Source organism: Seriola lalandi, unplaced genomic scaffold, assembly GCF_002814215.2.
Source record: "Seriola lalandi dorsalis isolate HSWRI2012SDOR001 ecotype SW California unplaced genomic scaffold, Sedor1 jcf7180002054351, whole genome shotgun sequence".
Taxonomy (NCBI): domain Eukaryota; kingdom Metazoa; phylum Chordata; class Actinopteri; order Carangiformes; family Carangidae; genus Seriola; species Seriola lalandi.
The window spans coordinates 496,093-522,035 of record NW_019524904.1 but is presented as its reverse complement, the minus strand read 5'-3'; the positions used below and the strand labels follow the sequence as shown (position 1 = coordinate 522,035).

The following is a 25,943-nucleotide window of genomic DNA, read 5'->3' as shown; positions in this document are numbered from 1 at the left end:
CAGATAGACTGTCCTTACCAGAAGAACAGAACTGATCATTTTTTCAAATGTTAAAAAAAAATAAATAAATAAAAAAATCGATTTTTATGTTTTCCGGACGAGCGACCTTTGGTGTTCATTTGAATAATGACTGTCCTCTCTCAAGAGGAAGTTATAGTGCCACAAAACCTCTTGGGGAAGAAGTTGTGGTGGATGGTTGGGCGTTTTCGCCATAGTTTACTTCCCTTTTCACACCAACAGTCATTGTTGGTTTCCATTGACCATGACCATGATGTTTGCATAACTATGTAGTTTTAGACAATCTCAAACCTCAACCATAGAAGTGGGAGAGGAAAAATCCTCATATGAATTGTTTTTTAAATGGTTTTTGGAAGACACTGGCAAACGCTTTATTAGGTTATTGAGGTATCAGTAGTTTTATAATTGGTTTTCAATTGGTTTTCTAACAGGTTCGAGAAATGCTAAATTAGGCTGCACAATATTCCACTTGTGTACTGAAGACTGAATTCATATTCCAAAGGGCTACAGCAAGTGTTGAACTGTAATTAAAGATCAAAATTATAATATTTACATATTTACATACGAATAGAGGCAAACATATATCCAGCTGGTAATTACTGCAGGAGATGAAAACAACTTTAATAGTAATAATATTAATAGATAGTCCTCATGCATGAATTACACAAGAGGAGGTCTGTACATTGGTGGTCTCCCATAGATGGGCACTTACTGAAATTATTCCCAGGCTCTTGTGTGCACACTGTGAAGAACGCCGCATGACGCTTATATGCAAATACAGCTCCCAGCACTTCCAAAGATAGGCCAACTGGTGCCAAGATATCTGTGATTAGGGCGGGCAGGTGACAAGAACAGAAAATAGAACTATGGGAGTGGGCTGGTTCGCTGTGCCCGCACGCATGAACAGAAAAGTGGAAAATTGCTGTATTTAATGTTATTTCACTCGAGCGTCCGCATATGCCAATCTGTTTTTCAGTGACCTAGAGTCAGCAATGCACAGTCACATCAGCCAAAGGCTAAACAGCAAGATGCAGTTTTTATGTGGAGATGTGTGACCACAGTGGATGAAGCAATTACTTGCTCATTTTTCATTGCTGTCTTCAGCAGCCTTATCTCTATACCTTTTTCATCCTTTCCCTTCATCCATGATCCCCGCCCCCCTCTCTTTCTCTTTCCCTGTAGTTATTCTATTTCACAATTTGTCATGCTGCAACGACAGGCTGAGGCAACGGCCACTATGCTAGTGCCTGTGAGCTGAGCCTCTCATGGGCTGAGATAAAGCTAAGCTGACAAGTGGGTTCAGCTGCGTCACAGCGTCCTTTGAAACATTCTCAGAAAAGGGAGAAAATTAAGGCAAGGCATGTTCCTCCAGAGGTGGCTCCCTTTACACTTCACCCCTTGGCTCCTCCTGGTACGCAGCTGCTGGCTTTTGCCTCGGGGCTGCTTCTTCAAATAATGCTACGTTCATGTTGCAAACCAAACATGAAGGCAACGAAACAACATATTCACCCTGAGGTCACGAGTATAAAAACCATCCGGCCAAATGTGTACTGAACAGGCGTAGATTTAACAAGCACAAGGTTTTTATTTTACTGAGATTTCCACATTTCTACTGATGAACTTCAGTGTGTAGGCGAAGCCAAAGCTCCTGAGCTAGTGCTACATATTCATCTTAGAAATATAATCCTCACTTAACACACACACACACACACACACACACACACACACACACACACACTCTCTCTCTCTCTCTCTCACACACACACACACACACACACAGACACACACACACAGGTGATCCAGAGGAAAGCTTCCTTAAGAACACCACTGACTCTCTGGTGGATAAATCATCATCTCCCTCTCGTGTTTCTTCCCCCACACAGTCTTTTCTTTCCCTGAATGCCCATCCCCCCCCCCCTTCAACTGAAGAGTGCCCTGGTAAATAATTGAGGCATTTTCCCCCTCTGCGACTGCAGCTTTCATGTTTTTTGGGGGTTTTTTTGTTGTTGTTTTTTTTGCATTTTCTGGGTCTCACCAATATTTGGTTATTCTGATTTAGAATTATAAAGTGAGAAACATTGAGAATATATTGTATGTGCGGAATTATTAATGGTTGATACTGCATACAGCCTATGTATCAGAATACAAGAATCCTCATTGGTTGGATCCAAGGGAAAAAAACAAATGCAAATATAGGTCTCTACATAATGAACTAGCTAAACTATCATTTCAAATCAGCATGTATCTGTAATTTAACATTTGATTTCCCCTATTTGCCTCTGATTTCATTTTGAAAAACCACTTTTCCAGACATGTGGGCTGGCCAACCTAGCCAGATATAATATATATGACATATGGTGCCTGTTCCAGATATTAAATATGCAGCCTTGAATTAAATGATTCAAATGAGGAATCCGTGTTGTTGAGTTTCCCCTAATAATGCAAGCTACTCCTGTTCTGCTAGATCAGATCCCATAATTATACGGAGGAGTTCATAGAGATGATGTGATTTTCGCAGAAACATTGTGCAGAAATATGTCTCCACTAATGACTGAAAACAAGATACAAGAGAGCTAATCTAAGATGCAGTAGCCGAAACCGTTGAGAGCTATAATGAGGTGTTTGCTGACACCTGCTGTCGCAAAGCATGAACTCACTTCTCTGTGAATGACTGATGCTGATATCACTAGGAAACACTCATTACCTCTGCAGAGGAGGTTATGATTTCACCTGTCTGTTTGTTTCTTTGCTTTTCAGCAGGATTACGCAGCAAGAACTCAACCGATTTGCACTGAACTTAATGGAGGGATGGAGCATGGGCCAGGGAAGAAGCCTTTAAATTTTGGCTCAGATCCAGATAATTTACAATGAATTTGAGTATTTTTCTCTGAAGTACTGTGTATGTTGTTTGATCTGTTTTGATTTCCAACTGGTATGAGCTGTGACAACAGTGTCAGTGTGAGTGACACTGCAGAAAGACAAGTAAACTGCTGCAGGTTTATCTTGAGCATCTTTTTTTTTATAAATATTTGAATATTTACATCCATCCATAAAAATCATAAACATAAAATAATTCAAATCTATATAAAGGGAAGAAACAGAAGTCAGTCAGAGAGCTGCATCACATGTGACTCACTCATTTACACCAATCAAAAGTCAAACCGACACATAAGAAAGGAGGACAGTTAAAACCAGACATAAGGCAAAAGGGCTTAAATGGTAAAGGCCTGAGATTAAAATCTTTTTAAATGTGTAGTCATTTCAAACTTAACCCAGGAGAAAATAAAAACATAAACTCCAAATTCCATAATGATGGATGAAAACAAAACCACATGATGGATCTGTGTGAACTCCAGCTCAAACTTTCTTTTTCTCGCTTTTGTGTCAGACTATATCGCAGGTGATAACAGTAAGAGCGACAAAACCGAACATTATTCACCTTTGGCTTTTTAGTGCAAACTAGGATGACTTTGAACAGCAAATAAGACTCAACTAAGGCTTCATTCTGTTTGATGTTGAGACGTACAGTGTGCCTAAATTATATAATACATTCATATAGTTATAACTATCTGACCAACTTTCTCCTCAACGCTCCGTCTCTCTTAAATGTGCAATTCAGCATGCAGTAGTGGCACTTGAATATAAATAAAACTTTTGTAAATTAAAAATAGTTCCAGTGAAGCAACTTACAATCATATGGGGAAGCTTTTCTGTATCATGGTGTGCTATTAATGTTTTATGCAAGTCAGCTTGAGAGTTAAACAACTTCCTTATTCTCTGGTACAGCGGTCCTCTTAATTGTCTGTTGCAGCAGGCTCTGACATCTCCCCCGTCATAATATTGGCTGAGAGTGAGGTTTCAGAACTAGTACCTTGCATGTCTGAGCTACTTGTGTCACCCAGGTTTTCTGTGGTGACTCCAGGGCCAATGAGGTCGTCTACAGCCTGTGTACTTTGAGGGGTTGCAGTGATCAGGTCAACAGCATCTTCGTGCTCAGTTTTCTGGATGTCTGATTCTTCGTCCTTCTCTGGAGATGAAGGTCTTTGGGAAACGGACAAGTTATCTGTAAAAAGAAAATAAGTGTAGTCAAAAGAAAAATCCTCCTCGGGATACAAAATTATAAACTATCAATCAATAATGTTTGGAGGATGCTATGTAATGAAACGTTGTGATTTACGCTTCTGTTACACCCTATTAGGTTGTTTAATAATCCTCTGCTGTTGCTACTTTAGTTGTGCTGCAAACAACTTATCAAAGCCATTTTTTTCTTCATTTGGTTCAACTGTTTTTATCCTGCAGGAATAGAAACTAATAAATAAACTAAGAGATTAAATGAACCCAGAAATGTGAGGCGAAAGCTGGTTTCAATTCTTGATTTTTCTTTTCCCACCAGGTGGCATTGAATACCTGTAATAGCCATATTAAGCTGCACAATATAATCACTTGTAGAGGGTGTAGAGGTACTTACCCAAGCTACACTGATCACCAGAGTCATCTCCATAATTAGCAAGCATGGACGTCTGGTCCATGTCATTGCTGGAAACCATGTCTGATAAGTCTGGAGTCCTTGCTTCGGGTATGTTGGAAATATCTGTGATTTGCATAGAACAAATGTGCGTGAGAACACCTAGATCAGACACCAGAAACTAATTTGTGCCTCTTAAAATTAGATGTGGTTACCTATGTCTACAGCTGGCTGCGTGGGTGAGGTTACAAACAGGTCCTGCACAAATCCTTTGCTTTCATTCAAGCTTGTTTCACTGACACTAGAAAGGCTACATTCAGCCGCAGAAGGCACCTGAAGAAAGAGAAAGCGTGTTTCAGACTAAACTCAACAAAAGGTCTCTATCAAGAACATTTAATGAATGAAACAAAGAAAGATGTGATAACCTGTACCTCAGTGTGGTCACCTGCAGCCAGCTCTTCACTGACGTCAGTGACCGTGGACTGCAGATCACTTTTGTTCTGGTTGTTCGGCTGAACTTGACGAGTTGGGATCCTGTGCAAGTAGCCGTAGCCGATACCACAGCCTAGGCTAGAATGTAACACAAAGAAGACAAAAGTGACGCAATTAGAAAATGGCGATATGTTATTAATATGCACCTTAATTTGAAGACAAAATAAATGCCCACCTTCCCTCTCCTCCCCATGCTCCATTGGGAGTCACCACTACCTCTCTGCATTGATCAGACTGTATGTTGTACACCAGCAGCTTCAGAGGTTTCCCCTCATTGGCTTCAATCAATGAAAAGAAGTCTTCTGACTGCAGGGGTTAAAAAAAACAATTCATAATTTACAGTATAATTTGTTCAGTTGTTTATAATGAATAAGAGCAAAATAAACAACAAGAAAGCTCACATCCTGTAACACCTGGTCGGCTCCCACAATGAAGTCATCATGTGCAATAAGTCCAGCCAGTGCCGCAGGAGAATTCACTTCTACATCCTAAAAATGGGGGAAAGAATGCTATGAAGATATTTTTATCTTAAATAATTGAAAATGTTCAGTATGTGGGATTTTACGTTTGAGAATATCACCCAAACTTACAAGAGTATGATGCAACTTTTTTTATTTTTATAGTTAGGCTCTTTGGCAGAAAATTAGGTATATTTGGATTTGAAGCCTACTACTCCTTTGTCTTTTATTTTCTTAACAAAAATACTAAAAGAAAATGTGGTGACTATTTCCCCACAGTGGGCAGTAAACTGTTTTATATCAAGGCCAGGCCTTACCAGGCACAATTTAAACAAAGAAAGATAGACTTGACTTACCAAGACATGCCACACGTTCTCATTGGCTCCTTCAAAGCTGCAGAAGCGGACGCTAGCCCCCAGCAGACCCTGACCACCCCACATGTTACTGGGTGTCACCTCCAGTTCCCTCACCCGCTGGGTTTTAGAGTTGTACACTTCAAGTTTCACTGCTTTTTCTACATTGGCTTTTAGGAGATCTTTCAGCAAGTCACTCTCTTTATTCTGGTGAGACAGAGAAATTTTGAACAACCCAGCTGTGACAGCACAGACATGACGAAACCGAATTTCAGGTAAAAGAACATGAAATGAGATTATGTCAGCAGACCATATGGCCATGTTTCCTCCTGAGACTGGAGATACAGGCCTGATGTTTAAATTTTATTGTAAGCAAGAACAAATTGGCTTTCTTATTGGGTTAGCAGTACAACACAGAACAGAAGTACACACATCATAATAAATAATGTTTAAAAATATCTAAAATCATATCAAAGCAAAAGAAACAAATCCACAGCAAGTCAAAACCAAGAAGTTTATCTTTGCTGTTTCATGTATGACTTAAGGAAGTTGACACACATCTAGCTCTACTGAGCTAAAGGTAAGGTCTCAACATTCCTCTGCAGGGATAGGACTTTCATAAAAAGTCACCATTATGCAAACACCTTGGGATTAATAGCTACTTGGTGGCATGTTTTCAAAGGATCATGCCTTCTGTCCCTGAACTGGATAAACAAGTAGAGCCAAAACTGATCACAGAAAAGGTCCTTGTCATGCAAATGGTTGACAATATTAATAATAATAATAATAATAACAACAAACGAAATAATAATAATAATAATAATAATAATTTAATCAATTTGCTAATTTCATCATATGAAATCATCGTTTTTGTCACGCAACCCACTTAATTCACATGCTACCCATACAACCTACTGTTTATCATTTGGTAATATTGTGGTATTTGGCCTGGGGACATGTCAAAGGTACTCTTGACTTTAGCATCATAGGTGTCTACTCACAAGTCGGGTATTTCCTATAGAGAGGATGAAGTCAAAGAAGGGCTCCAGACCAGACTTCAGAGCCGGGGAGTCCTCTTGAACCTGAAACATTTGAGATTTATTTCATTTTATTTCACACACAGTACAGTTATTATTGTCGCCCCCGTGTGTCAACTAAAGATATTGCAGTGGGCAGAATTTGGGGCTTCTCAATGCGAGACATCACACAGCAGGTGCTCCTCACATATTGAATAAGCTGATGTATTAATGCTAGTGCTAGTATCTGTTTCTGCAGTGACTAAACAATTACAGTCGCAAGCAAATTTGGGTGTGTGCCAGATGCCACCTCATCATGGGCGGACACCATTAAAGCTGACGATTGTTTTACGAGTTATTACAGTTAAAGAGTAACCTGTCAATTGCCAAACACCTATTGCGTGTCTTCATATAAAAATACAACAATGTCTGTTCAGGATTAACATAGTTAGCATAAGATTCAAACAGTGAGCGAAACGAGGGCTGTGCATAACCTTGTACTACGCTACAACGTACCCCGTGGACATGATATCCACTATTAGTTCCACCGTCCGACAAAAACGAGCTCTGCGGTAGCCCCATTGCTTTTAATAGTTCCGTTTGACAAGCACGAACTAAATGTCACTGAGGTAGAGTAATGTTAGAAGGCATTACTATGAGCTACACAGCTGATACCAGCTAGCTAGCGCCAACAGCTGAGGCAGGTTAACAGCAGGCGCCGGAGGACTAGGCAAAGCTAATAAATAGAGATGCCAGAAAAATCGATCCCCAACTGGGCTTGATCTCCATGATGCTATCACGCAAACTGCGTTCGATTAGCTCTCCTTGCCGGCGCCTGCTACGTGGTTGCCTAACAACAGGCAACGCTGGTGTACAATATACACAATCTCATTCATGAATTTGGATATTTAATAAAAAAAAGAAGATGTAAACACAAATAGATGTGACAGTTTGTGGCCTTACATGGAAAATGTTTGAGGAAACATAAACAGATTTGTTGAAAAATGTTTTAATTGTTTTAAAATGATCTGATTTCCCATATTTAATTAGCATACAAGAATAATAACCTTTCTCAGCCTATCACCAAAGAAAGGGAGCATTTTATATTCAGCTACAGTTACCACTGAATATTGTATTAATTTGAAGATCTGGAAAGAACAAGTTCTGTCAGGAATATGGACTGCGCCCTCATCTACACACAGGTCTTATGTGTTCTGGCAGAACTTAATCTCCAGTTTACTTTAAAGTCACACTTACTACTGAAATCACTCACCATATTCCCACAAAACATAATAAAAACGATAACTTTGTTTGTATAGCACGTTTTGTGTAGAGATGCATTCAATGTTAAGCAGATAACTAAAACTTTATATTTAAATGGATTGTATTTTTAGAAATGTATATTTATTTGATTTTATAAACTGCTACCTCCAGATATTTCTATATGTAATTGGATATGCATATAATTATTTATGCTTGTGTTACATAATTACACATCTGTATCTTTGACTGAAATAAGAATAGTCCTCTTGTTTACAGCATGGGGTTGAATAAGGTCAAACTCTATCAACAGGCTGTGGAATTATTTTTTCTATTCATTTGCTGTTGATCAGTTTAGACAGTTATCTCTAGGAAACTTTCCAGCCTCGCTCTTTACAGATGGTTCAGCTGACTTTGCCTTCACATGAATGCACCTGCACTTTTCTCACCATGATAAGAAATGTGAGCTTTACTTTAAAAACCTAATTCCCAAATTGAAAAAATGTAAATATAAATATAAATATAAATGCAAATATATTGACAGTATAACTATATGCATTTTGAGATAGCCTATATATATTTATATATATATATATATATATATATACATATATGGTTGCTGACTACCACACTTTCCCTAATTTGTTCCAATATGGCATGACATAGAGTACATTCGATCTGGAATAATCCGTATCAATTGCTGATATTGGCAGGAAACTTAATGGTTGCCTAATACTTGCTGAAGGACTTCCAGTCTCAAACTGATATAAATAGTTAGAAGCGAACTGCATTTATCCTGGACTGCTCCAACATGATTTGGTTTGTGGCTTTTCTATCCTGCATTGGTAAGCTTTTCAAGAAATACATCACCATTTTCAACAACACTAGACTTTTTAAGTGCTGTTGTTGATTTAAAAAAACAAAACAAAAAAACAAACAAACAGTAATTTTACCATTGCACACTCTGTTTATGTTCACATGTACACCAAAGGGCTGATTTGTGCTGAGGCACCCTTCAACCATAACGTGCACAATGAGAGGGTCATAGGAGGCCACGATGCTAAACCCAACACCTGGAGATGGCAGGTAAAACCTACAAACACACACACAGTGATTCTCTACTGTTGCAGTATTGGAAATGACTTGATTAAAATCATGTTCTGCATTTGAGGTACTCAAGTGCTTTTGTTTATAATGCTGCTGTGGAATTTTCTTATTACTTATTGAACAAATTCATTGAATATCGCTGGTCTTCTCGTCCTAATCATACAGAATGATCTCTGCAATAACACGAAATCCTCCACCTGTGTGTATTTGGTCTCTGTTTTCTCTCAGATCTCTCTCCAGATGGACTCATACAATGACGGATCATACTACCACCTCTGTGGAGGAACTCTTATTGATAGTTTCTTCATCATGACTGCAGCTCACTGTATCCTCAGGTAGGGGCTGCGAGTGGTTCTTGTTGGCATCAGTATTCACCTATCACTTGTACATTTTCACATGCATTTGTGATTATTGTAAGTAATATTGTGTTTTTGTTTCATATGTCCCTGTCAGCATGGAAGCTAGTCAGTACCGTGTGGTGGTGGGTGAGTATAACCTGTATGAGTATGACGGCAGTGAGCAGTTCATCCGTGTGGAGAAGATTGATGTCCATCCTCAGTGGACTGGCGACCTTGCCAAAGGGTAAAGCTACAGCAATTGCATTTGCCCTAGGGAATAGTATCACAAGTGGGGACAACAACTGGGAGCAAATACTGTATTACCACTCTCCCTCACAAGTGGATGGGATGGTCAATTTTAAAAGTGCTTCGTCAGCCACAGGGCTATCACATATTAATTACACTTGCACTTAAGCTTTTTTTTTCACACCCAGGAGTTTGCTGCTACATGATACAATTATATGTTTTTATGTTTCTCTTAGGAATGACATTGCTATCATGAAACTGGCTAATCCTGTGTATGACAATGGCTACGTGGCTGTTGCTGACCTTCCCGCCCCTCAGCAGATGCTGCCTCATGATTTCATCTGCTACATCACCGGCTGGGGCCTTATGGACTGTGAGTAGACACACACACGCACACACACACACACACACACACACACACACACACACACACACACACACACACACACACGTTCAATAAAGAAATTCCTACTCTCTCTCTCTTCGCAGACTCAGGGAGTGTCCCTGCCGTCCTCCAGGTGGCTCCCATCAATGTGGTGGAGCATTCGGTCTGCTCCCAGCCGGAATGGTGGGGCAGCATTGCTCTGAGATCCATGGTGTGTGCTGGAGGGGATGGGATCATTTCAGGTTGCCAGGTACAGTATACAAACGCACGCATCTGCCTCATGCAAGGCAGTGTCGTCATGAAACCAGTTTGTCTCAACTCAATCAGATATTATCATTCTCGCAACAATACCAACGTTACTAGGAATTATCATTGCCACGGTAACACCCGGCAGATAACTGGCTAAGGTGTATAAAAGAGGCTGAGTGAGAGGTAACATCCTACTTCTCACTGCATGGTTCTTAAACCCACTACTTGTGTCTGCTCTTATTGCTACCCGTCTCAGGGCGACTCTGGAGGTCCCCTGAGCTGCTACACTGACGGAGCTTGGAGAGTCCACGGTGTCGTCAGTTATGGTCCATCTGGCATGTGCAACCAAGTGACTAAACCCACCGTCTTCACCAGGGTCTCCTTCTTCCTGGAATGGATCTTTTCAGTAAGCCTCCTCTATAGCCTCTATGATGTGATTCAGAATATGTCTCCATATTTCAGTTGCCTGACTTTTCTTTCTTTCTTTGTATGCTTTCCTCAGGTCACACAGGGTTATTAGATGACACAGTGTTTTGCCCAAACCATCAAATGGAACCTGTGAAATAAAATTCATCTGCCTTTAAGTCATTTGTGTTTGATATGCAGTAGGTGTTTGGTTGTAGTTCTTAATTCAGCCAAAGGGTGGCGAAAGTGCCTCATGTTTACACTTGGCACTCAGACTTTGATGCATTTCTTGGAGCTCCTGTACTTTCTCACAGTCTTTATTTTCTAATTGGATGCATTTTTCTTTTGTACTTTGCTTACAACCAGCACATCTGCAAACAGGGCCACAGTTAAAGGGGTCACAAAAGTAGGAAGGTTTACAATCTGACCTTTCTAGTTCCAAGTCCAAGAGGATGGAAAATTCTTGGGATTGGACCTCCATTAGCTAAAAAGGCTGAAGTAACATGGAGGTAAATCTTTTTTTTTTGATGTATCAAAGAAAGCTAAAAAAAAAATCTTGAAACATCCACTGAAAAGAACCAAATTTTCTTAATTGTGACCAAATGTGAGCTATGTGCAGTCACAGGCCCGACATTTCCTCCTTGTCTGGAATCTCGGGGCCATATGTTTGTGGTGGTAGTCAGGAGGCTACAGCATGACATCACAAGAAGTGGGTGTTTTTCTCTTAACCATGGAGACCAGAAACCACAGATGAATTCCAGTGGTTTGCACAAAAAAAACACATAAAGAATGCCATTTCAGTGCATATGCTGTGAACTGTATATCGCCTTTAATGGTATAGAAAGACGACAATAAAATGTACATAAGATGGTAAAAAAAGCAACTGTATGGGCACATTTGCTTGTCCTCTGCCTCTAAATCTAAATGGCATGAATGCATCAGAGGTTTATTATGTGGCATTAAGTTGATTCCCCATTCACATTAATAATTTTATGACCTGTAAGATTTATCTTGCGAGTCTTTGGAAGAGCCTGACCCTTAGGTAGGGAACCACAACGCAAAACAACACACTGTACAAAGCAGCTAAAACTAGCTCCACCTCAATCATCTACGACAGTGAAATGCTTATTCTTATTCATTATGCATTACATCAGTAACACTAATAATTCATCCATCTATTCTATCCATTCACCGCTTATCCTTGTAGGGTTGTGGGGGCAAACAACCACTTGCGCACACATTCACACCTATGGGCACTTTAGAATCGCCAATTAACCAAATGTGCATGTCTTTGGCCGGCGGGAGGAAGCCGGAGCACCCGGAGAGAACCCACGCAGGCGCAGGGAGAACATGCAAACTCCGCACAGGAAGGCCCAAGGCCCACGGTTCGAACCCAGAACCTTCTCGCTGTGACGCAACAGTGCCAACCACTGCACCACCATGCCACCCCTAACACTAATAACATCATATAATAATAATAATGATGATAAACCAGTCTCAGGGAAAACTTTACGGTAACTTTCGATGGAGGATCTGAATACTTCTTCCACCGCTGCATATAACAAAAAACAGCATATGACAAACAACAGAGTCAAGCATTTAGAAAATGTTTTTTTTTTTATTATTATTTGGAGGGACAGGCTGTCAAAATGGCTTAGATGAAAGAAACTGTTTTTGAACAGCAGGTTAAAGTGTGAATATGTAAAAAATAAAGCAGCTTTGTTTGCTCTGCAGGACCATTCAAGCAGAAATATGTACAACACAAAAGGCAAAAAGTAAGACACGTTCTTTGAAAATAAAATTAAAAAAAGCTGTACTGTAATACATTACATTGATAAAACACTCACTGTTGCCATTTCTTCATGAGAATTGATGTTTTGTACAAGAGAAACAAATGTTTGCTTGCAAAAATCAGTGCCCTCTTCATGGCATAAGAACATGTATTGGATGGATTTGAAAGTAATCAAAAAGGCAAAAAGCGAATAATACATTTCCAATGTGCACTCTGCACTTTTCAAAGTATACAATTAATTAGAACAAGTTTTAACAAACAGGACCTGCATGCATAATTTCTAAAGGGTCCAGAAAGGCTGTTGAAACAGTTGTAGAAAGGGTGAGATATGTACATCAACTCTCTAGTGTCCCTCAACACAGGTGACAGCACAATCACCTTTGAAAGGTCTTGTCCTGTAATTAATGAGGCAACTCTTCGATTTGCAGGGTTTTGCGTGTGCGATAAAAATTGTATAATATATGCAGTTTTTATCCACAAATCCCTTTACATGTGTAATTTATAACATGTTGTAACCCAAGTCACAGACTTCCAAAAAATTCAGAGTACAATCAAATTGATCTGTTTCAATTTACTCAGTTTTAGTGGCATTTCGCTAAGATATCTAACCATAAGACTGCCTATGAAAAATACTTCAGAATGCTAGAGAGCAATAACCTTCATAAGTATACATTTCTCTATAATTCATATATTACAAAGGTTGTCCCGGATTGAAAATTACTCATTTTGATTTCTTAATAAAATATTCAATTTGTCAGTGATTAGAATTCTTTTGTCAACCTACATAAATTAGTTACAAAATATTAGTGTAATTTTCTATGGTTACATTATAGGCAGCAATACAATAGACCCATAATTTAGTTTCAGTGATTAGGGAGATTCCACAGTTTTCAGTCCCAAAGCTTAAATGGAAGCACTGTGCACACACCATTTGCAGGCATGGCTCCCCTGATAAGCAGGCACATCCAGTAAACTTCACAACAGCCCATTTTTATTGCCAAAAAGTCTTAAATTAAATAACTAATGAAATAATGACATAATAACTTACTAAAAAAAAAAAAAGTTAAATGTATAAGAGAATAGATATTAAATACTTTCTGATGGACTTGTGGTCCCATTTCCCATACCAATGCCTAAACGTGATATGGAAAAAAGGAAGGAAGATTGCACTGTCTGGTGAAAATAACCACAGTGCTTCTTGAGTGAAAGTAGGCTTTATCAGAAATAAATAAAAATTAAAATCATAAAAGGAAATAATTTAAAACAAAGGTAATAAAGATAATACAGCTACAGATTTTAATGGTATGAGCCATTATTTCTAGATACCCAGCTCATAAATAAGAAACTCCATAATTTAGCGTTGAACTGTTGAATCGACCCCACACAACCAAAACAATGCCTATTCATACATAACTATTTTCACAGATAAAGTGCTGACCGAGGAGCTTTTAGAGGGATTTTCTTTTTTGTACCATATAAGACCCTTGGGAGAGATCTTGAGGAGAAAGAGTCCACTAGCTTCAGGATACAACACAGGGAGGACCCCCACCTACTCAAGTCACCTGGGTGTAAAGCCCACAGGGAGGACATGAACAGGACTATGTTGTGATTTGACTCTGGGTTTCATATGAAGGCCATCACAGCAATGGTCACCATACATTGCCTCCAAAAGCTAGAAAGCTAGAAAAAAATCCCTGAGGTGCACATTCAGCTGTGTTGAGATACCCAACCTGGCCCCATTAAAAAGTTGATTTCCTGTTTAGCATATGGTTGGTGATCTTAGTTTGGTTAAAAGAGCTTTCTTAGGAATTGAGAGCCATCATTGGTTTTCTATGGGCCTGGTCAAATTGATCTCTATTCAGTATCTTTTCACTTTTAACACTAGCTGCCATCTCACACAGCATTAATCCCAAATTGCTTTGCTAACATTTTGAAGGCAAGTCTGGAATTTAAACATTTATTAGGCAAGAGGGAAATCACAGCTTCCTCTAAAATCAAACATGTTGACATTGACATCTTATGTGCATGATCAGTCCACTCCCAACCCCCCCCCCCCCTTTTTTTTCCCCCACTTGCACTGTCCAAAGATTTTCACGTTTTGTCAAACTTTCACAGACTCCATCACAGACAATTTCATGGCTTCCTCCAACAGCTGATTGTCTGTAAATGTGGCAGGGGGTTCGGGGACGGACTCTGAAAGGCCAATCAGTGACTCCAGGAGGCAGGTCCCGGGGTCATTAGCCGCAGGGAAGCTGGGGTAACTAGGCAACTGAAACTGAAAAAAGTTGTCCATGTGTTCGTACTCCTTGAGGGAGTTGTAGAGCGAGCTGGACCCCAAGCAGGGGAAACCGTCAAAGAACTCCAGGTCCGACTCCGAGGAGAGGCTCAGGTCCATGTTGTAGCTCGCCGAGCGATCGATGGTAGGGGAGGGTGTGTGTGGCACGCTACTGCTATGGAATAGGGCATTTCCCTGGTTGGCGTTCTCATCCAAAAGTTCTGAAATGGCTGTTGCTCGATTGTCTGTGTGATCGTCTGCAGAGTCCAACAGTGGGGCGTCTATATTGTCATTCTCGTCTGCAAAGTCCACCATGCTAAAGCTACTAAACGTCTCTGTAGATGGCTGCTGTTGCTCTTGCCGTTGATCCTGGCAGCAAGTGTCTTTACTGTTCTTATCCCCACCGTCCCTGCTACTTCTCGAGCAGTTCTCTGTTTCGCTGAAGCTGAGGATACGGCTCAGCCCTTTCTCGTCCACATCCAGCTGGGTTCGGTGCTCACACGGGCTCTCGCCTGCCTCAGAGTCCTCACTCTGACCCGAGGAGTCTGATAAGTCCGTCATGTCGCTGCTGCAACTGTTCTCTCCAGCTGCCGCCAGTTCTGAGCTAAAGGGGAAGGAGGGCGCCGCCGGTACGGAGGCAGAGGCCGCCGTTGTGTTCACCTCCTCCTCCTCCTCTGTGCTCGACTGCTCCTCCAGCCTCTTCTCCAGCTCCAGCTTCATGATAGTGTGGATGTAATGCGTCTGTACCCTGGTGGAGTTGAACTCGATGCGACCCTCTGTGTTTCCGCAGCCGTCCTTGGTGCAGCCACATGGAAAAGAGGAATGATCCATCTGTAAGAAGGAGAAGAAACAGTCAAATTGATTGTCATATACATGTAACATAAACCCCCAGCTGTATTGTGTTTGGGTGTTGTTTTTATCCGACCTCTAAATCCACCTGAGCATATAGTTTTAGGGGATTTTCAGCTCTCACCTGACATTTGATGCCGGCGAGGCTGCAGCTACACGTCTCTGGCTCGCAGAAGCCCTGGCAGTCGCAGCCGCAGTTCTCCCTGGAGATCCTCAGCTCATGTAGCTGCCTCTTCTCCTCCTTGTCGATCTTCTTCACACCGGCAGCTTTGAGCAGCGCGTAGCGGCGTTTCGACGGGTAAGGCTGGAGGAAAGAGCCTTCGTCGAGGTTGGCCCCGCTAATGTCGATGTCCTGCTCGGGGATGTCGTCCACCGTCAGCTGCTCCGCCTCCTCACTCTCCTGGGTTCCGTTCTTGGTCAGCTAGAGAGAACAACGGGAGCGTGTTTAATTGTCACACTGGATAACGCCATGATTTTAGAACTTCACGGGTGTCTGAGCAACTTTGCTTACCTTTAATTTGAGAGCTTCCAGCTTCTCCTCCCTGAGTCTGTTGAGGAATTTTTCCCGGCGTAGAAGCCGCTGCTCCACAGCAAACTCCGCAAGCGTGTATGTGCGGAGCGCGCTGTGGCGCTGCATCATGCCCAGAGTGCATCCTCCGCGACTGGGAACACTGGTGAAGCCTTGGCACCGAGGGAAGAAGAACACCGTCACCTGGTCAAAGGTCACATTGCCCCGCCGTGGTCTCTTGGCTTTCTTAAGGATGGATGTTGCTGTGGATGGAGAAAGCACAGACTTAGAATACTTTTTTTTTTTAAAAAAGAGAATTGACTGTCACTGCAATAACTACTGCTATGTGCCACTAGATGGCAGAATGCCCCATCACTTGAATTCCTCTCATGTGTGCAAACCCTGCTGAACAGACTGTAAAAGGACACCCCTCTGATTCATTGCCCTAGTCCTCAACCAAGCCTTATCATGTACCCAATTAAACAACACTGCTAACAGGAGTCCAGCACACTTACATCCTGTAAAGTGAAATCTAAACTTGCAAGAATCCTTCCAGCTTTGTTTCTTGTCCTACTGTGTGACACACACACACACACACACACACACACACACACACACACAAAAAAAAAACACCCAGCCCAGGAATTTCCCTTTGGTGGCCAGCACAGTGGAGGAAGCAGAACTGCCAGGATCACAAACCAAGGAGAGTAAAAGGCTTGAGGCTTCCGGATGGGGTGGAGGATGGAGGGTGGAGGGTGGAAGCAGAGCTCTCAGGACAGGAATAAAAACAGCCCACCCTGTACTCCCTGACCAGCTGACAATCCCCACAAAAAAGGACCAGTAAAGTCACAATAGAGTCAAAGGTCCTTTCTCTGTTAAAAACATTCAGGACCAACAGCAGCCAGCCATCTTTCTATACCCAGACAAATACAATAAAACCATATGGGAATCAAAGTGGAACCATATGTGGGAACAAGCCCAACAATTATTTAAGCTTTATTATAAATTCCACTTCCTCAGCCCGGGAATATTCACCACGACTTTTGAGCCTCACTTACAGACAAGCAACTTTTTCCTCTGCTTAAGCCGCCAGAGCCAATGTTTTTTTTTTCTTTTAATGTGTGTGTGAGCAGAAAAAGGATGATAATACTCAACATGTGTTGAGAATTACCTTTATTATGAGGTGGGAAACTGCCTGTAGATTCCTATTTTCTCAGCCAAGGAGCTTTTTCTTGTGACCCACACCGAACAACACGCCTCGAAACGTGACAGAAGTCAAACGGGGAAAATCCGAGTGCTCGGTGTGATAATAGGAGCTCTGGGGAAGAAAAGCTCACAACAGCCTCACTGTGTCTCTAATCCGCCGCTAGGGGTGACGCAGATGAAATAAACTGCCAGGTTCGGCTTCACATCCATCAAATCCAGTCAGCCTTATGACACCTGCAGAAGACAAATGACACCTTCTCCCACTGCCTCTAAATGGGATAGCCTTGCTGGCCCTTTTTTTTTTTTTTACCCCATCGGTTTACAATGGCAAACAACTTTCCATCCAACACAAACACTAGACTATAATAGTCTAACCCAATCTACTCTTCTAGATGTGTCTGCGTGCCTTCTTTTCTTGATTGACCTACCTCCCTTTTTTTTTTTTTTATATCCCTTCACTCAGCCTTTTTCAGCACCTGTGCTGGGTGCATGCCCGGGCTTCAGACAAGGCTCTGTGTGTTCCCAGCCTTGGCAACCTGCCACGCTTCTCTTCTTGGCACCCTGCCCCACCATCCTGGAAACCTCACAACTGTTTGCCCTTCTCCCCCTACACTACAATCCCTCTCCGACCCACGACCGGTCCCCCAAAGGCCAGCAGACGCACCCGGGTCCAGACAGAAACACACACCCCCGCCCCCCCTGAAGGTGCTCAACCCACACATCTCTCAAAGACAGGTGAGGCTCTGTCTGTCTGCAAGGCTCTGGGAAGAAGGTGGAGATGGAGCCAAGGTGAGCAGCCACTGCATAATGCGATTAGCCATTTTGCAGCTTTAGGGCATGAAATCAAAAGGGGTATTCATTGCAGAAGTCTGAAATCATTTCTGTGAAGTGTTTCATGGGCTGCCAGCTGCCTAAATTCCTTAATCCACCCCCCCCCCACACCACCAATTTTTATGGGTTTGTTATCAGAGCCTCCGTGGAGCAGTAAAGACAAGGCGGGAGAACACATTAAGTATGTACCATCAGCTCTTTCTATGATTTATTGTTGTTGGAAGAGGACACTTACTGTTGAAATTTGTTGCTGGGGAGCTGGGGTTGCTGGGAGTGGAATCCAGGGTGTCCGAGTAGCAGCTCTCCCCCTCCGAGTCCCAGCCTGAGCAGGCAGAGGAGAGGGAGGAGGGTGAGGGTGAGGAGTAGCATGGGTCCTCATCCACCTCCTCAAACTTCCTCTTGAGAAGCCCACTCATGGCGCTAGTGCGAGCAATCTGCAGGAGGGAGCAGAGGGAGGGGTTATTAGTAAATCATCCATACTTAATTTAACATCTTTGATCACGGAGGAGTCCGATTTTTATCTTCGGAGCAAAAATAAATTGACATCGTCTGTAAGTTGCACGGAAGCTATTGTGCGCACACAGGCTTTCTGCGAATGCTATTGGCACACATGCGAGTCCTGTGCTTGGCCATGTGAGACCGCATGCATCCCAGCCTCTTGCTGCACTCAGCTGAGAGTGGGAGTTCGCCATGGCACAGGAAGCAATCAATCAGGCCTATTCACACAAGTCAACAATTACTGGACCCTACACCCTCTTTTCCAAATCCCATCAGCTCAGCAAACGCATTGATTAGATAAAGGACCGAGCAAAAGGTGACCCGATCATCCAGCCGTGGACTTTTCATTTCAATCCTTCCCTTAAGGCAGCCGTCAGCAGCAGGCCAAAGCGGGGCGAATTAGCCGCTTGTCCCCGTTTAACGCGCTCACATGGTCCTCATAGTGAACATGTACAGCTATGCATAGTCAAGATGTTTTGCAATGCAACTCCTGAATGCATTCTTTCAGAGCAGAGGGGCTGCTGGTTCAGCGGTAAAAACAATCAATCCCTTGAGAGAGACAGACAGGAAGACAGAGAGAGACAGATGAAAAAGATGATCACCGGTTAAAGCTCTTGAGGAGAAGGAATGCCAGTTACCCTCTAATGTTGTGTGTGTATAATATAATATGTCTGTGAAACCTCCTCCATGCACGAGCCCTGTTGATATCTTTAAATCTTATTTTCGACGAGGGATAATACCCCTCAAAACTCAACTAAATCAGCCTCCCGTCTCCTCCATTTGTTCCAGGAAGAGAGAAAAAGAAAAAAGAAAAAAGAAAGAGCAGAAACCACTGACATGAAAAATTAACATGTTGGATGGGAAGGAAGGTTTACTGGTGTTGTGTTTTATGGTTATGGGACATAAATGCATCACTTTGCTCTGACGAATAACAGGCAACTCTCTTTTGCGACTTCTGGGAAACGCGAGGCGACTACAAGACAAGACAGGTCATCATCGCTGTCTGTGGCCGAGCTCCTGCTAACTTAAACAAGGAGGGATGGAGGGGTGGATGGAGGAAGGAAGTGAGGGGAAGGGGAAGACATGACTGGGCTCTACTCCAGCTTAGAAACTCCCTACAATGATGTGGAATGGGAAAGGAGGGTTTTACTTCACCCGTAAAGAGATCATTTCACCATCAAACTGTTTACTGTCTTCAGATTCTCAGCCAAATCACTTGCAGCTGCTGCAGTTTGAGCGGGTTATATATGCACTTCAATTTTTGGTTATTTTTAGCCGTGTTTGTTCAAATATTTGCATGGTAATACCTATAATTTTGTCAAAATTGCTCACTGTCAAAGATCATTTTTGCACGCCGTTTCTTTTTTGGCTTCATAGATTTTTTGGGGGGGGGATAATTGCAGAGTTAGGATCTTTAAATTTGCATTAGACCAAGTTAAATTTAAGACCCAACTATGTCAATTACTAAACTGTCAACTAAATTCATCAAAGACTGAATAGGTCAGAGATCCGCCAATGATTTTAGAGGAACTTCATGTGTGACCTGCATGCTTCGTTTGCCTTATCAGGGTGTTATGCAAGTGTCAGCACTCAGAGAGGAGGAGGAGAGGAAAAAAAAAAAAGCAAGTAAGCAAGGAGGGGGGGGGTCATTTTCTACATGCAACAGGGAGCAATTATGCAAAACCAGTCCTCCCTTTGACAAGGATAAAGGAGAAGTCAGAATCAAGGGCAAGAGGCTGACACCTTTGTACAGGCGGTGGGGGCAGCTATGCAGCTGTATAGGGAGTTATTGTTATTGCTGCAGTCAGATATTGTTGTCCCCAGTGCACGTATGATGAATGAATCACCTTGCAATAGGTCAAGCTGGCTCATACTGTCTCTGCAACAAACAAAAAGGCTTCCTCCGCACTGTGGCCACCTCAGTGCTTCCGTGTGTTTTACATTACCCGGCCGATGAGAAAAAGCAGTCGCTTAATTCCCATCCATCAGCTTACTCGAGCAGGAAATAATCTCCAAATGCCTTTCACAGCTACTAATATTATCAGATCATGGGATTTGCCTTGAAACTGTTTAGAAACACCTGGGTGCAGCATCTGTTGCTTTTGTATTCACTTATCAGACAACATGTGTGCTCCGAACACCACAGCACAGCATATATATATATATATATATATATATTTATAAATATATCTCTGTGCGCGAGAAAAGGGGAGCACACATGGGTTCACCTTACATTTTTGCCATCACTCCCACCCCCAATTCCTTGTGAAAAAAAATGAAAACAAAGCTGTGAGGCATCCTCAAGGGAGTGCATAGCGCCAGCTAAGCAAAGTCTTTTTAATTAAAAGCTGCAGTGAGGCAGAAGGGGAGGAGAGGGAGAGGGGTGGGGGGCAGTGGTGTCAGAACTGGGTCATTGTCTCTTGACTGCAGTCTACCTGACACATTGATTTGTTAATCCTGTTCAACGGGCAGAAACAATGGCGAGAGGTTAATCCTGGCAAGGGGACGGCTTGTAGTCAATCTGGAGCTTCTCAGCCGGCTCAGCCGCTTCACCCACAGAACAAGGCCAAGAGAGCAGGGCGAGCGGATGGAACAAGGGACCGAGGCTAAAAAGACAACAATCGTGCAATGACTCATTTGCAAAAGGGTGGAGGGGAAGGAGGAAAAAAAGATAAAAGAGAAGAATTCAGAGCTGGCTCCTCAAGAAAGCGCTGCCCGTGAATGTCTGCTCTAAAAGGAGAATGGATGTGATCGGACAGCCGAGCCAGAGATGGAGCACAGCATGTTTTCAACGCGCACTAAATTATGCATTACTGTCATTCCATCAACCGCACACAGGCAGCAGATAAGGAACGCATCCGCTGAGGTGCTCCCCAGCCAGTTGTCACAGAGTTGGGAAGATAAATCTGGAGTGAGGAGATTTGTCACCAGAAGCACTACACAGCTCGAGTCAGATGCATAACTATGTCAGTCGAATAACATTATCTTGATACATGCAGCTACAGGCTGTTAATATGACTTCAGAATCCCAATTCATTTCTATTTTATCTGCAGACAGCTTAAGGAATCTTAAACTATTTGAACAGGATGTAGAAAAAGGCAGCTTTAATCAATCACTTATTAAGACCATTTTGCAAAATAAGATGCAATAAAAAATTTATAGTGTGACATTACTCTACTTCTTCACTTAATATAACTGCTCAAAGGGATTTTTTGATCCCTAACTTCATCTCTAGGTCAGTTTGACGAAACACATTTATTATATAAGAGCAAGAAAAAAAACAGAAAACCCAAAATTGTTCATAAATCCAAGAAAAATCTAAAAAAATCTACCAAAATAAAATGCATCCGTGCATTTAAAGAGACATCAACCAGGAGCCAGTTTGAACTGCCCTTCTCTGCCCCCTCAGCCCAACAGGACAAGTCACAGTTGACTTTGCCCCCTTGCTCTGCCCCTTAGCAGCTGATAACAGTGAGGGTGGGAGCGACAAGTTGCACTAATCTCAGCCAGCCGAGAGCATTTACATGGCACACTGACAACCAAGTGCAGTGTCTGAATGACTGACTGAGTTGAGTGCTCATAAAATGTGATAATGATGAGCCTGGGAGTCTGTTTGTGTGTGTGGGAGCGTGTCTGGGCAGGCCCCCCCCCCCTACACTCCTCCTCCAGGCTTCAAGGTATCACACCTCTCACTTCCAGCTCTGTCACTGAGAAGACGGAGGTAATTGATCGGAGCCATCAAGGTGACAGTGAGCTGGATTCCGGCTCCTGCACAGCTGGGGAAACACTGGCTGGTTTCTTAAGCTCAGCTGTTCCTCAGAAGCGCTCCACCTGCTGGAACAAAGCAGGGAGAGCTCCTGTTTTCTCCTCTATGAGCCTGTTGTTCTCGCTGAAGCCCAAAGCTGGCTGAGACTGTGCCACAGAAACATTCTGTTCCTCTGCCTCGACCCGTGCACACACTGATTCCAAAAAGGAGAGGTAGTGGGAAGACGGAGGGAGAATCGTACAAAACAAATAAATAATGTCATGTCTCCAAGCCACAGGAATTCCATTCTGGCAGCAGCACTCTCGCTGTAATAGCGGGAGAAGAACACAGGCTCTATCTAACCCAGATGTGTTTTCTACTGCTAACCACTGGAAAGTCCTGCTCTCAGCAGAGCGAGCTACCTTTCTTTGCCCCACCTGACACGGTATTAGCTTGCACGTGGACCTCACATGCCCTCAGCTGTCATTAATCTGTTATGCAGGCCAAACTTGAATGGCCAGGTGATGCCTGCAGGAGTCAGACTGCACTCTTTCTGATCTAGGTTACTTTCCTTCTCCTGTTAACCAAAAACAAAGCCAAAAAACTAAGCCTAGCAGTCCAGTAGTCACTATGCAGAAATATTTGCATGGATCAGAAACTGTGCAGTGCGTAAAAACAACAAAGTTAAGGGAATCTCCAGAGAAAAATTCCTTTGCATTACACTGTGCTAGCAACAAACATGCAGCTTTGGGTGTGTGTGTGTGTGTGTGTGTGTGTGTGTGTGTGTGTGTGTGTGTGTGGGACACCGCCGGCAGAGTCCCTGCAACACCCCTCTCCCCTCCCCTCCCCTTCCCTGTCTCCGAGCACAAAAGTGTGGGGGCCATCCTGCGTGACCAAAATGAGGCAGGCACAGACAACCTTGTCTGAACCCAGCACTACAACTACTGCTGCTGCTGCCTCCCCCAGCTGGGGAGACAGATACTAAGAGTGTGTGTGTGTGTGTGTGAGCTTCCTGAGGTTGTGAAATATACACTGCAGTGCACAGGAAGTGGCCATCCAGATTATCTATGCTGTGTCTAACAGCTGCAGGCACCACAAGGTTAGACGAGTGCAGGATCATATGATGGAGAGGAGGGAGTCAGGGGGGTGTATGGATGGTGTTTGTCATGGTTGAAATTACTCCAAATATTGCACATGAGCTTTTGGTGCCTTGATGTCATTTAAGTTCGTTTTCATGCAGGGGGCAACAAACTGGTTAGTTATTATTATTATTTTTCCCTGGGGGCTGGGGTGTAAAATGGAAAATGATGTTATATAAGCAGAGATAAAGATTTAATTTGATTTTTTAACATCACTGCACCTTCCTTGGAAATGCATACCACATGAAACAGACAGCATCAAGTGCTATATTCCTTTCCTGTAAACAAAGGATCATTCAGCTCTCTGTAGCCTATTTCCAGAAAACATGATTCCAAAAATGATCCGGGTGAGGTCGCGCGAGAGACGATTAAATTGATTCAGTCGCTTTATCAAAAGCAGATACGGTCTGGCTCTATAAAATAAAAGCCTCAGACAACAGTGTCATACCTGGAAAAACGCACGCATGACAGCTTCTTCTGTCTATCACATCAACACAAACTTCTGGTCATTAATGCGTCACCGTGACTGATTATGATAAGTGAATATATACATGTGCTGTTGAGGGGAAATTGTTCAAACAATGAAGGAGCTCACCTGGCTCGCAGCCTAAAGTGTGAACGGTTAGACAATCAATCATCAATCAAAAATCAATGATTAAATCTGGCCGAAGGTGCAGGTCCTGAGGCCAGCCAGTGCTCTCTCCCCGCTGACCCGATCACTCCTCGTGATTAATGCTAATTGTAATGACAGCAGCCCTGTCAGCTGTGTGCTCAGATGTAGTGCCTTCAGGAGTCGCTCTAGTTACAAGAGGCGCACCAGCACCGCTGAGGTGAACAAGAACAACTCCACACGGGCTGAATACACAAAGCCGACCTCATCAACAGTTCACATAAATGAATCCACAGCCGAAAACACGGGCGAAATGCAAAGCGAGACATTCCCGACGTGAGCTGCGAAGTTACTACCAACATGAATAATCAGCGATCGATATACGAATCAATAAGTGAATGAAGCGGATTGTTGGAATCTCGCCTAAATCAACAAATTATTCTAATTCTTCGCCGTTATCAGATTGTGATCACCTGTGCTTGAACTACACACGAAGCCAGTTAGTCTAAACTCACTTGAACGAGCAGCCGACCGTGTCAATATTTATACAATGAACCGTCAAGTTAAAAGGAACGCGACTAAATGTAAAGTGTGTTCTCAAAGAAAATCCGTCCACTAAACCACGAGAATTCATCTCTGACGGGATTTCCTCACACCGCTACACAAATACTCCATTTAAATGACTCCGATACAGAGGAAAGAACATTCAAACTATTTGGTTTCCCTCCTCCGTTGAGGTTAAACACATAAATTACGGTGTTCAATAACCCAACAGCGAACTCCCGATTCTGCTTGTACTCACCACCAATTCAAGTATCCGATCACCATTAGTGACAAAATAGCGTTGGATAAACAGCCGATGGGGTAACGGTGGAAGTAATCCAAATGGCACAAATAAATACAGCGCTTATCCCCGCATATACACGGCTCTCGGTGCTATTGTCTGTGTGTCTCGCTGCCGCACGGGGCTCCGTACCAGCTGAAGCGCTTCCCTTGTCTGTAGCAGACTGCCGAGAAGCGCAGCCTTTTTCGTCAGTGGAAAACTCCCTCCTGGCGTCTGGTCTGACGCAGGCGGTGACACAGGGAGGCTGCCCACGCCGCTTCCTGCCCGTCCTCCTATGTTACTGTACCCGTACTACCTGCATCAGATATTACATATGCTTAGCCGTTGTATTAATAGCCTACTAGATAAAATGTCACATAAAAAAAAAATAATATGTACTCACCATTGAGCTACTGAGGGGTGAGGGTGAGCCTCTGGTGGTGAGTTTGTGAAAATATTTTGATGCTATAGATTGATAGATGGATGGATAGATAGATAGATAGATAGATAGATAGATAGATAGATAGATAGATAGATAGATAGATAGATAGATAGATAGAAAAAACCTTATTAATCCCAACTACAAATTGCAATCAGTCTCCTATAGAATAATAAAAAACATTAGAAACAAGTAAAAACTAGGACCATATATATGTGCACACACACACACACACACACACACACACATATAATATACACAATACAATATTCTGATACTCTGTAATATTCATAAGAATCTAATTTCTGTTGTATTCTACTGTCGCTTGTACTGAACTGACAATAAGAGCCAACAGTGAAACTCAGATCACAGTCATCCCTGAAACATCTCCCATCTTCACATAATAATAACAATTCTTGAATGCAATTTCGTCCT

The 25,943-nt window shown here is 42.6% G+C and overlaps 3 protein-coding genes across 4 annotated transcripts; 1 reads left to right on the top strand and 2 right to left on the bottom strand.

Annotated features, from left to right (window-relative positions):
* Positions 1–3,015: 3,015 nt before the first annotated feature.
* On the bottom strand, positions 3,016–7,515 carry LOC111656231 (Golgi reassembly-stacking protein 1-like). Its single transcript, XM_023407877.2, has 9 exons — positions 7,319–7,515; positions 6,788–6,868; positions 5,790–5,993; positions 5,377–5,463; positions 5,151–5,281; positions 4,915–5,053; positions 4,699–4,816; positions 4,487–4,609; positions 3,016–4,081 (listed from the first exon to the last, which is right to left on the bottom strand). Exons 1-9 carry the CDS (start codon positions 7,382–7,384, stop codon positions 3,813–3,815), a joined length of 1,218 nt encoding a protein of 405 aa, XP_023263645.1. The 5' UTR covers positions 7,385–7,515; the 3' UTR covers positions 3,016–3,812.
* A 1,293-nt stretch (positions 7,516–8,808) lies between these two features.
* Positions 8,809–10,971, top strand: LOC111656276 (chymotrypsin-like elastase family member 2A). The gene is made up of 8 exons (XM_023407936.2): positions 8,809–8,907; positions 9,054–9,148; positions 9,398–9,504; positions 9,623–9,751; positions 9,990–10,126; positions 10,243–10,388; positions 10,644–10,793; positions 10,890–10,971. Exons 1-8 carry the CDS (start codon positions 8,874–8,876, stop codon positions 10,905–10,907), a joined length of 816 nt encoding a protein of 271 aa, XP_023263704.1. The 5' UTR covers positions 8,809–8,873; the 3' UTR covers positions 10,908–10,971.
* Positions 10,972–12,390: 1,419 nt separating this feature from the next.
* csrnp1b (cysteine-serine-rich nuclear protein 1b) lies at positions 12,391–25,265 on the bottom strand. 2 transcript variants are annotated; one of them, XM_023407907.2, is made up of 5 exons: positions 25,049–25,265; positions 18,489–18,687; positions 16,220–16,479; positions 15,833–16,129; positions 12,391–15,690 (listed from the first exon to the last, which is right to left on the bottom strand). In XM_023407907.2, exons 2-5 carry the CDS (start codon positions 18,667–18,669, stop codon positions 14,686–14,688), a joined length of 1,743 nt encoding a protein of 580 aa, XP_023263675.1. In that variant the 5' UTR covers positions 18,670–18,687; positions 25,049–25,265; the 3' UTR covers positions 12,391–14,685. The 2 variants fall into 2 exon arrangements, with proteins under 2 accessions (XP_023263675.1, XP_023263677.1); XM_023407909.2 differs by lacking the exons at positions 18,489–18,687; positions 25,049–25,265 and adding an exon at positions 17,388–17,656.
* Positions 25,266–25,943: the final 678 nt, after the last annotated feature.

Bases quoted from the DNA above. Each gene is read 5' to 3' on its own strand.
- LOC111656231 (XM_023407877.2), bottom strand. From the start codon at position 7,384: ATGGGGCTACCGCAGAGCTCGTTTTTGTCGGACGGTGGAACTAATAGT. The intron at 6,869-7,318 runs GTACGTTGTAGC...CAAATGTTTCAG, and splicing joins GTGGATATCATGTCCACGGG to GTTCAAGAGGACTCCCCGGC. The intron at 5,464-5,789 runs GTAAGTCAAGTC...CCCCATTTTTAG, and splicing joins AGAACGTGTGGCATGTCTTG to GATGTAGAAGTGAATTCTCC.
- LOC111656276 (XM_023407936.2), top strand. From the start codon at position 8,874: ATGATTTGGTTTGTGGCTTTTCTATCCTGCATTG. The intron at 9,505-9,622 runs GTAGGGGCTGCG...TGTCCCTGTCAG, and splicing joins GCAGCTCACTGTATCCTCAG to CATGGAAGCTAGTCAGTACC. The intron at 10,127-10,242 runs GTGAGTAGACAC...CTCTCTTCGCAG, and splicing joins CGGCTGGGGCCTTATGGACT to ACTCAGGGAGTGTCCCTGCC.
- csrnp1b (XM_023407907.2), bottom strand. From the start codon at position 18,669: ATGAGTGGGCTTCTCAAGAGGAAGTTTGAGGAGGTGGATGAGGACCCA. The intron at 16,480-18,488 runs GTAAGTGTCCTC...CTCCATCCACAG, and splicing joins CCCAGCAACAAATTTCAACA to CAACATCCATCCTTAAGAAA. The intron at 15,691-15,832 runs GTGAGAGCTGAA...TCCTTCTTACAG, and splicing joins TCGCCGGCATCAAATGTCAG to ATGGATCATTCCTCTTTTCC.